This window comes from Schistocerca nitens, chromosome 2 (genome assembly GCF_023898315.1).
Source record: "Schistocerca nitens isolate TAMUIC-IGC-003100 chromosome 2, iqSchNite1.1, whole genome shotgun sequence".
NCBI lineage: Eukaryota > Metazoa > Arthropoda > Insecta > Orthoptera > Acrididae > Schistocerca > Schistocerca nitens.
The window spans coordinates 737,807,651-737,819,738 of NC_064615.1; the positions used below are offsets into that span (position 1 = coordinate 737,807,651).

Genomic DNA, 12,088 nt, shown 5'->3' on the forward strand with positions numbered 1-12,088 from the left:
TGTATGTTTCGGATAGCCCAAAGCAATCACACGATCATCGAAATATTCATTCAGGAAATTAAAGACGTCGGCCGTGCGATGTGGCCGGGCACCATCTTGCATAAACCACGAGGTGTTCGCAGTGTCGTCCAAGGCAGTTTGTACCGCCACAAATTCACGAAGAATGTCCAGATAGCGTGATGCAGTAATCGTTTCGGATCTGAAAAATGGGCCAATGATTCCTTTGGACGAAATGGCGGCCCAGACCAGTACTTTTTGAGGATGCAGGGACGATGGGACTGCAACATGGGGCTTTTCGGTTCCCCATATGCGCCAGTTCTGTTTATTGACGAAGCCGTCCAGGTAAAAATAAGCTTCGTCAGTAAACCAAATGCTGCCCACATGCATATCGCAGTCATCAATCCTGTGCACTATATCGTTAGCGAATGTCTCTCGTGCAGCAATGGTAGCGGCCCTGAGGGGTTGCCGCGTTTGAATTTTGTATGGATAGAGGTGTAAACTCTGGCGCATGAGACGATACGTGGACGTTGGCGTCATTTGGACCGCAGCTGCAACACGGCGAACGGAAACATGAGGCCACTGTTGGATCACCTGCTGCACTAGCTGCGCGTTGCCCTCTGTGGTTGCCGTACGCGGTCGCCCTACCTTTCCAGCACGTTCATCCGTCACGTTCCCAGTCCGTTGAAATTTTTCAAACAGATCCTTTATTGTATCGCTTTTCGGTCCTTTGGTTACATTAAACCTCCGTTGAAAACTTCGTCTTGTTGCAACAACACTGTGTTCTAGGCGGTGGAATTCCAACACCAGAAAAATCCTCTGTTCTAAGGAATAAACCATGTTGTCTACAGCACACTTGCTTGTTGTGAACAACACACGCTTACAGCAGAAAGACGACGTACAGAATGGCACACCCACAGACTGCATTGTCTTCTATATCTTTCACATCACTTGCAGCGCCATCTGTTGTTGAAAATTGTAACTACTGTAATTTCGAAAGTTTGTCCGCTTGAAAATGTACTGTTGTCCCAAGCATATTGCAACAAACGGTGTATTTCTATCGCTGCTCGTTTAGTTTTTATTGCCGTTTCAAATATACCGGTCATTTTTGAAACACCCTGTACCTGCTGACGCTGCACTGAAAATTGTGCAACTAGAATGTTCATTGCAGCAAGTGAAAACTGTAGTTCATAGCGCCACTGCAGTTCAAATGTCATGTGAATAGTTTTAGAGGAAACTTAATTTTTCTCTGGAAAGCTATACAGACTACTAGCATTCAATTCAATACTTTTTTCCACACAGTACCTTTGATTTTCCAGAAATGACTTCATGACATAAGTTGCATGACTTTTCATTTCACGTCAGCTACCTTATTGTTACTCAATGAAGTGGAATGTCAGGAAAAGAGCAAGAAATTTTCGTTATACATGTGATATGTTCTCAGTTTTACACTCTTGTTCTGGTGGTAGGGTGAGAGTGTTTAATATTTCAGGAAAAACAACCACTTTTTTTTTACAATAGTGGATAACATTAGTTGAAATAATCTATGACTGAAGCTATGAACCTTCTTCAAAAAGCAGTGCTGGACAAAATTACTCAGATGCATAAACCTTATATTACAATTGGTGAGACTGAGAAGGTAATAAGCAAAATGAAAAATAAGAATTCGATTGGTGTGGATATGAAAAGTTATTCTTGAAGTTCCTCTCGCATATTTAATGACTCTATAAATAAAGATACTGTCCCTAATGGACTCAAAATGTAACTGTTAATCCACTGTTCAAAAAGGATGATAAAGCTGAGGTTTCCAAGTACTCATCAGTTTCATTGCTAGCAAGTCGTTCTAAAATCCTAGAGAAATTTATGTTCAAGAGAATCATGATCATCTTAATAAACATAATACCCTTAATGAAAAACTCTTGGATATCTGAAGTGTATTTCAATTGAACACTTCATTTTCTTGTCTACCAACTCCTCAAATCAACAAACAAAAAATGTCACCAGTTGGAATCTTTTGTGATCTGTCTAAAGCATTCGACTGTGTGGATCACAAAATTCTATTTACACAGCCTGAGCGCTATGACTTCTATGGTAAAGTAGGGATGTGGCGTGACACATATCTGGATGGCAGAAGGTAGTACTGAATAATTCTGAATGGCAACTGCTTGCTCTGGTTGGGGCACAATGAAATGTCAAGTACCACGGGGCTCAGTGCTCTTTATCAATGATATTCCGTGTGGTACGACACAAAAAGCACACTTCACCCTATTTTTAGACAACACAACCGTTATAGCAGAGAAGATACCAAACTGGATTCTAGAGAAGTCTGTGAGCATTAAATTCAAAGAAGCCCTAGACTGGTTCCCTTCAAATGATCGGTCCCTCAGTGTTAACAAGACTCAATTCAGTCAGTTTGAAACAGCAAGCAAAACTGAAAAATGTTGAAATAAATATGTGGTGACAAATAAATGTTGAGAGTTGAGTCCTACAAATTCCTGGACTTACACATTAAAAACACTATAAACTGGACAGTTGACATCATCGATCTATTTAAGGCCTGAATTCGCCACGATTTGTCATCAGCTCAGTTTCTTCTGTTTGTGACCTGGAACCAATCAGAGCCGCATACTTTGGATATTTCCACTCACTTATGACATATGGCATCATGCGCGGGAAATTAGTCATGGGCAGATAATGACTTTATTGCATGGAAGAGAGTCATCATAATTATGAGTTGAGTGCAACCTAGATGCTCTTGCAGTAATTTATTCAAACAACTGCGGATGCCATATCAATACATTTATTTAACTAACATGCTTTGTGAAGAATAACCATACAGTTTACAGAAAAGAGAATGAATATCATGATATGAAACAGGAAATAAATATGATCTTCACAAAGATATAAAAAAATCCAGTATGGTACAGAAAGGAGTATATTATTCAAGCATAAAAGTATACAGTAGACTCCCAGTTCATGTTAAATCAGTTATTGGAGATAAGACTAAATTAAAAAAAAAGAGCTAAGACTCATCTTTTTAATAGTTCTTTCTACTCTTTACAGAAATGTTTCGAAAACGTGTAAAAATTATTGAAATGTATTTAACTTTAAGCATTCCTATATAGGAACTGACAATGTGGTACTGGTACATCAATTGTTGACAGAATGCTTTTCATATGAATTAGAATGAAATCCTTATAGTTTATTTGTATAACCATCATTGCTACTATAATCTGTATTATTATTTGAACACTTGAACATCATGTATCTGTTTGCATATGATGTGGATTGTAGGCTTCATGACCATTTACATATGGATATTACTGTTATAATCTGACAGGTTCTATATCCAAGCGACACACTCGCATCAAAGATCCGTGGAACTCGAAAGTAAAGAAATAAAATACCGCTTGTATATACGCTGGAAATCTCGTTCTATAAGAAGTATTTTAGGTACTCTGCCCTCATTTATGGTTAAATTTTCCAGAAACCCAATGGATACACCAGCCAGTGAGAAGAACTTATAACTTGTCAATACAGATATACAAACTAAGTGGTGTTTTCAGTATGTATTATTTTTATACTTGTGATTCACACTGAAAGAACAGACATTTCTTTAGGGTGGGGTCGCAATATATACTGTATGTACCGGTGCTTATGTTTCGAAGAGTTATCTATTGTTGAAATCGTATAAAACTATGAAAAGTCATACAAAATATTTTTTCTATTAAAACAATAGATGAATATTAAACTGAACGATGAATTAAAATAGTTTCATAATATACTACATGATTACTTGAAGACCATTAATCCATGGATTTTAAAGTGAACTGTGCAGGCACTGATTAAGATGCTGTTGCCATGGCAACAGCAAAGATATACTGTCCGTGACCAAACAGCTGTGAACATTGTTTTGACATCTGGGAGAGAGGTAGAGAGGCGGCTGGAAATTAATTGGCGCCGTGTGCGTAGGAAGCAACCTATAATGATTGTGAGCCTTACACAGAGACCAGTAATACACAATCCGCGGTGAAACTCAGTTTGAATTCTCGGGGAACTAATAGACGAGATGGCCATTGTTTGTAATTTGTAACAAGCAGACAGTATAAAGATATCCAAAAATTAAGTTGTACATCTCTCTTCCGGAGTGATACAATGAAGAGTATTAACGATTGAGACTGTACAATAACCATACGCACGTAGAATGGTCAAACGAAGATTACAAGCGCAGAAACAGGCGACGCCATTGCCTGTGCAACCCACAAGACAGTTAAGAAAGGATTCATTAAGGGAACAGAACCATAACTTATCGTCGTTCGAGAAATACGTTGGTTTCTCTATTTCAGAACTGAAAACATGGGAACGTTTTGTAAAACTGTTGTTCAAACCCACAGACCCTTCGTCGCTTGGAGTTGTACGAGCACTCTTTGGTACATTTGCGATTTACAAATTGGTTCTTAGAATAATTTAAACATTACAGGCTCCTGCTCAGCATCATTTTACAGGGCTGCTGATGGTCTTAGATATACCAGAGGAAAGAGGTCTCGCAGATGCAGACATCCGTTGGGGGAATCCAGATGAGTGTCGTTTTCCCTTATTCAGCAACCTTCATCCTTTGCCACTGGAGTGGATGTGCATCGTTTACCTCATTATGTGGATTGGTAATCTGATTAAATTAAGTTTTTTTTCCTACTTATATGCTGTGTGTGTGAGTATTCCGAAGTCTCGTGTAAGGAAAGTGAACTGCTTAGGTAATTATTTTGCTTTGTACAGAGCAGACTTCTCAGGAAAATGAAACTAATGGCTAATTATTAACATTTTTTTGGTGGGGGGCACATCTAGTTGACCGGTCTGTAACCAGCGTTTTTCTCCCCGAAGGTTTCGTCTTAGGTTTCCTGTTGGTGTAGGCTTATTAGTCTGCAGTTTCTATTTCCACTCGGCTACCAAGAGAAATGGATTTTTTGTAACTACACTCCAGATTTTCAACGTTATATTGAAAGACAGTGCTGTAGCCGTTTTTTTTTTTTTTTTTTTTTTTTTTTACATTAGGTTAGAGCCTTGCACTGTAACGTGATGTATTTGTATACACAACCAGAAATGTTTTATTTTATATTTTTCTTATTTATTTCGTGTTTTGTCTGAATTTATGTATTATGTTGTGATTCATTTCATGACTTTGTAGCTTTGGCACACATTGTCTCATGAAATCTCAGAATAAACAAAAGAGAGTAAGGATGTTGATTACAGAATATTTGTTGGTAAAATCATACAGGTGGGTTATGAAAACCTCACAAATGGCAGCTTTCGGGCATTCCATTGCACAGGAGATATCATACTACACCGAAAAATATTGGTGGTTGTTTGGGAGTATTTTCTGAGCATTTCTATATAAGGAAGCCATGGTCTCCAGTGGCTTTTTGCACAATAATAATGTAACTATGATGTATTCATGTTGCTACCTCAGTCACCATTGTTTCTGCAAAAATACCATCAAAATAGTGAAAAAGCCCGTAACAGTTACAAAAGCATAAAACAGAGGTTAATGCAATAAACCTCAGATAAAACACAAACACTTTTATTACAGTGCATTGTGCTGCTCCTCCATTGTATGTAATGAATCCATAAAAAAGTTGCATACTAGCTCAATTTTCATTAAACGTATCCATACTACTATGTACCACTGTTAATGGACAACTAACATTGTTGAAAAAACTAACCAGATACAGGGAAAGACAGTAATAAATGCAACTTTGTGGGCAAAGAGTAAAGTGTACATTACTATTGTCATTATTGTGATTTAATGGCATAGATTTATTTCTAAATGAGACACACAGCTCACAGTTGTGAACCTGGCTGTCTTTCAGCAACTGTATACAGGGTGTTACAAAAAGGTACGGCCAAACTTTCAGGAAACATTCCTCACACACAAAGAAAGAAAATATGTTATGTGGACATGTGTCCGGAAATGCTTACTTTCCATGTTAGAGCTCATTTTATTACTTCTCTTCAAATCACATTAATCATGGAATGGAAACAACCAGCAACAGAACGTACCAGCGTGACTTCAAACACTTTGTTACAGGAAATGTTCAAAATGTCCTCCGTTAGTGCAGATACATGCATCCATCCTCTGTGGCATGGAATCCCTGCTGTGCTGATGCAGCCCTGGAGAATGGCGTATTGTATCACAGCCGTCCACAATACGAGCACGAAGAGTCTCTACATTTGGTACCGGGGTTGCGTAGACAAGAGCTTTCAAATGCCGCCATAAATGAAAGTCAAGAGGGTTGAGGTCAGGAGAGCGTGGAGGCCATGGACTTGGTCCGCCTCTACCAATCCATCGGTCACCGAATCTGTTGTTGAGAAGTGTACGAACACTTTGACTGAAATGTGCAGGAGCTCCATCGTGCATTAACCACATGTTGTATCGTACTTTTAAAGGCACATGTTCTAGCAGCACAGGTAGAGTATCCCGTATGAAATCATGATAACGTGCTCCATTGAGCGTAGGTGGAAAAGAACATGGGGCCCAATCCAGACATCACCAACAATCCCTGCCCAAACAATGAGTCGCATGTCAACACAAGCACCGAAGTGAACATTGCCTTCCTTCAATTGGGCCAACTGGCGGTGAATTGAGGAAGTACAGTACATACTGACGAAACTAAAATGAGCTCTAACATGGAAATGAAGCGTTTCCGGACACATGTCCACATAACATCTTTTCTTTATTTGTGTGTGAGGAATGTTTCCTGAAAGTTTGGCCGTACCTTTTTGTAACACCCTGTATAAGTTTCAATGGATAAACAACACAGCCAATTGGTTGTAAATCATTGTTTAATAGATTGACCTAGGTTTAGACTCCTCTAAGGATGTCTCCATGAAAATGAAATGTTAAAAGCTGTAAAGTTACACTGCGAGAAGGCAACGGTCAAAGTTTAGAGCAGACATGTTCAAGTCAGAAATTAAAAATGTTCTAGCCTTGGGCATGTATACTTTGCAAGGAACTACATCTGATGGACATCATTTAATGAAGACATTAGATGTGTCGAAACCTAGGTCAATGTGTTGAACAATTACTTGCAGATGGTTGGTGTGTTATTTGTCCATTGAAACACACAGCTCATACCGTCTATATTTGCACTGTTGCACAGATGTTTTCAGTTCATTACAAAGACAAATGGGGTCAAGAAATCAGATGAAACACAATTACTGTGAAATGAGCCTCTGAAGGCCATAGCTCCCACACATCCCTAAAAGTTTCTTGATGGAGTTCGAGTACAGCCTGTTTACTAATTATCATGATGCCTGGTTTAACGTGGTTGTAAAGTTATGTATATTAAAAACAAGGTGCTGGAAATGAACTGATATTGTTCTAAACACGGATTCCTTGTCCAGTGTTTAACGGTAAACCATACCATGATCCACAATGCCTCTATCACGCTGGAGTTGATTGAGCATCTTTGTGACACTTTTGTGCCTACTAAATCCAGCTTTAATAAAATTAGCTTTTCTTTGGATCTTACCTATCTGTACCAATCCTGTGTGGTATGAATCTTAGACTGGCGAGCAAGTACTGCACTAAAAGCATCTCCCCTTGGCAGATTTTTTATGTCATAGCACTGTTGTCATTAGCTGTGTATTTGTATCCTTTTTTTGCCACTAAATTAGGATCCTGTTATTTTTGTGGCCAATTCACAATGGCGGATCAAGCCAGTAAGACCTATTACTTATTCAGTAATGTAATAAAATATACAGGAAAGAATTGTGATTTCTGTAGGACATATAGAAGTTGGATAAGGATGCACTGAGTGCTTAAAACAAAAGTTCGTTTAGACATCTCATACAAGTCACTTCCAAAAGTAAGGGGGTTATGAGCAATGTAGTGTAGTGCGTGGCAGAATGCGGCAGGAAACAGGAGGAAGACAAATGTAAAAATTGGTAAGATGCTAACTTTGATAGTCATAGTGACTGTTTTCATCATATATATGTTCTAGCTTTTGGACATGTACAAAATATAAACTGTTTTCTATTATTTCCAGTACCTTTTGCAGCATAATGGATATGTGTGCATGCATTTTCATTGTGTCAACAAAGCTAAGTCTGCTAGTATATTAATTCTCAATCTGCTTGCTTACTGTCTCTGTGCATGTATAGTTGGGAATGTACAGCTGCTGCCAGTACAGAGTTCTGTATTCAACAATACAGGCTTGATGTCCATATGTAATAACTGCACAGTTTGCACAACAGTTTGTAGTGAGTAGTGCTAGAACACTGTAACAGTATTGATTAATGACACTGGTTCAACTATGCTGCTATGGGCTGCCTACCAGATTTCAGCCTACCTTACTTTCAGGAGTCTAGCAAAGTTGCTCCTAAACCCCCAGATTCCAACAGGTGTAGACAACATTGGATATATATGTTGTTGACCATATAATAAATGACCACATCACTGATAACTATGACAATAATAACAATAACATGGATGTGCAATGAATATCCAGATGGAAGAATGTAATCTGCAAACTTCTGATCTGGTGACTGGCTTATTTTATCTGTTGTGCTGTAATTTCACTGTCCATCACAATAACTGTAATTGATAGTTTATTGAGTATGGTAATTCGTATCCATTTCTTGGACACATACATGTTTAGCCTTCAGTGAAAGATGTAAATGTAAGACCAGTGCTTTGTAAGATCCCTGTTCTGTGGAAATCCAGTTTTCTTTCTCCAGGATCTTTGCACTTAGTTACGTAACCTAATCTGTAATGAATAAACAAAAGTACTCAATTTTTTCATCCAGTACAGTCCCCAGCAATCAGTTTATCCTTCTCAACCAAGCTCTACTGATTTTCCTAAACCTCATCACTCCTCTTCCTTCCCCTTCAACCCGTCTGCCGCAAGAAGGAGACACTGGCTCCGAAAGCCTGCACATTTTAATACCTTCTATATGCGTGTTATTCTGCCATCACTTGATGAGTAGATTTTCATGTTAACTGAATCTTCCATTGGTTCTTGGTAAAAGAGTAGATTTCCTATAAAGAGTAAATGTGAATTTGATTTTAAACAAATTTTTTTTATTGATATCAAGTTTTGTGTGCCTTATGGAGGAAACTCACTGATATGTTTCATGCTGCAGGTGTCCATTCTTCATTTCAGCTATAAACTGTTCTGTGAATTTACGGTTTAAACTAGCAAACTGAAAGACCCATTTTAATTTGTTGGTTGTTTATTGTGAATGTTAGCTCATGGGGGTAACACTGCTGCTTGTCCCCAAGTTAATTGCTACAAATTACAAAATGTGAAGTATTCTTCATTATTTGTATTTTACTGTAGGTATAGAAGAATTTGGAAGCTACCAGTGTGGTTGAAGAAAACTTGGCCTTGATAACTTGCACGGATTTTGATGTCACCTGGGATGAGTGGGTTGTAGATATCTATCTCTAATGTCACTCTTAAACATTATTTTCACTTTAATGTGTACTCCAGTCACTGCACAATAAAAACAGATTTTGCATCAAAACTCAACTGACCACTATGTTTTCATCCTAGGAGTGACAGTACTGTTTGTTAGTTCATTGTCAAGCACACAATTGTAGCAACCATTATGTAGTGTTACTGGCTTGTCCTACCCAGCCATTGAATGTTTTTTTTTTTTTTTTTTTTTTTTTTTAATAGACTTCAATTTGCAGAGGTTTAATTTCTTTGATTTTTTAAATCAATGTTATTGGTTAAATCCCAGAACATAATTGCAGAGGGAGGCTATATTACACTGATTCATCTGTGAACCGCACATGTTAAACAACTGTGCAACATAGTTCCTCCAAGTTTAGATTTTACATTAACATCAGATGTCATTCTCTTTCTGAATTTTGTTCATATCTTAAAAGATACCCTCATCACATACACTTAAAGAACAGTAAAATATAATCTAGAGGCTGAAACAACTTAATTTGGGTGATAAAACGGAATCTTCCACCATGAATTGGCAGAACCCATAACACTTCCAGGTGATAAAAGAAGTATTCAATACAGAAAGAGATCATCAGCTTACAAGTTACTGGATCAGTGAAGGTGGAGCAAGGCTGACTTGCACAAATTATAATCAAGTCAGTAAGTTATGGGATATTAGCATTCCACAAACCAACACAAGGCATAGCAATTATGTGTAACTAGAAGGTTTCCTAGTGATACTGTGAACAGTGATGTGAATACAGGGTGTACCAGGCAGACAGGGTGAATGAAGGTGCCATATGTAATGGTTCTTAACCAATGGCATTCTGAACATCAGCATGAGGTGTGATGCTCATACATCACTGTAAAAGTTCCACTAAAGCTCTCCATATTGTGGATCAGGACAGAAAGCATGGCTTGTGGTAATCCTTCCTATTACTGGGCAAGTGTCCTCTGAAGATTAGCAGTGATCTGTGGTGGCAGAACTAGGGCTCTGGCCCTACAAATTAGAGTACCACATACTAGTGTAATTGAATTTAAGTCTGATGTCCTCATGTTGCAGGAACAGAAAATCAGATGTTGTAATCCATCCAATGGAACACATGTCGATGCACAGCATGAGAAAGCTGCACATTCTGTTGCAGAATTTCATTCCTGTTATTCATCACAGTATTTTAAGGAAACATAAGTAGTGGCATTTATGCTGACATAATTTTATCCCAGGCAAGAAAACCATATTGGTCCGTTTCTGCAATCTTATACATATTGTAATGGGTTCTAGATGTGTCTAGACAAACATATGCAAAAATCACTCTTCAGGTCCAAATGTAACTCATATGTGAATTTGACTTTACCCCACAAACAATGATGAAGATACCACATTTCCCAAGTCATGCATTACTTTCGTGTGAGAGGAATGTATATAATAATCTTTTAAGTGAAGCTGAACATTACACGACCTACTATAAGGTGTCTTTGCAGGGCAGGTGATCGGCTGGTAGGACATTGTCAAGCACTAAAGGCAAATTAATAACTCTCATTTTGGATAGTAGTACAGAGTCAGCATTGTCTGTATTGCTGTTGAATGGGTCCTTCACCCTAAAACTTTCTCTACTGTGTCTCAAATACACGCAAAATTCATTGGCAGAATCATTATATCCAAGACCACTACCCACATGGATTTTTACAGGCACACTAAGCTCTGATATTGGCATGCCACTTACATTGTATGTTTCTGTGTCAACCTGCAGTGGTTTAATCCATGCACTGTTGCCACAAACAGGTTTTTGTGCCTCTAAAATATCCCTAAATGTACTGAGAAAAGTGTACACAACAGTAGAACCTCAAAATTTTATAACTTTTTAGTAGTACCTTTATTAATATGGACCAATTGGTGTGAAAAGGGAGATGTTTTATGTATAGGTGTTTGAAATGGGAAAAAAATTCACCCCATGGATCAGGAGAAATGCGAGGTGAAAGAGACCTGGGACATAATACTGATCTAATACCTGTGAGTCCAGCTACAAGGTCATTTTGCATATGATTCTACTGAATATAGTGATGAGTTGATAAAAAATTTTGTGTTGTCTACATAATTTCAAGTATCACATAAAACTTCATGATAGTATATGTTAAACAGAATTATGAGGTGTTCTCTGGAACAATGACATAGCTGAAATACATTGAGATAGGGGTATTGTGTCAAACATTTTAAATAGTTTTTTTTAAAATTTATTTCAAACTCTTGTACAGGGACTAAGTTACAGTCATGCAAAAGAACTATTGTGGTTTCAGAATATATGATATGATAGTGTAATTTGTAAGATTTGCTGACAGTTTTGGGTTTCAGTTGACATCCTATACAGAATGCCTGTTATTAGCATCCAGAAAGCAGAAACAAAATCTGGAGTTCAGATTGCAAATTTGGAAAGATTGAAGCCTTTGTACAGGGACTAAGTTACAGTCATGCAAAAGAACTATTGTGGTTTCAGAATATGTGATATGATAGTGTAATTTGTAAGATTTGCTGACAGTTTTGGGTTTCAGTTGACATCCTATACAGAATGCCTGTTATTAGCATCCAGAAAGCAGAAACAAAATCTGGAGTTCAGATTGCAAATTTGGAAAGATTGAAGCCT

The 12,088-nt window shown here is 37.8% G+C and overlaps 1 protein-coding gene across 1 annotated transcript in view; it reads left to right on the forward strand.

The window, feature by feature from the left end:
* The first annotated feature begins 3,868 nt into the window (after positions 1 to 3,868).
* The window catches only part of LOC126236953 (vitamin K-dependent gamma-carboxylase), a 73,851-nt gene continuing 65,631 nt past the window's right edge, over positions 3,869 to 12,088 (forward strand). Inside the window, exons 1-2 of the mRNA XM_049946650.1 lie at positions 3,869 to 4,427; positions 4,503 to 4,658. Of these exons, the coding sequence (XP_049802607.1) occupies positions 4,202 to 4,427; positions 4,503 to 4,658 (382 nt within the window). The 5' untranslated portion in view covers positions 3,869 to 4,201. The remainder of the gene's footprint in view (positions 4,428 to 4,502; positions 4,659 to 12,088) is intronic.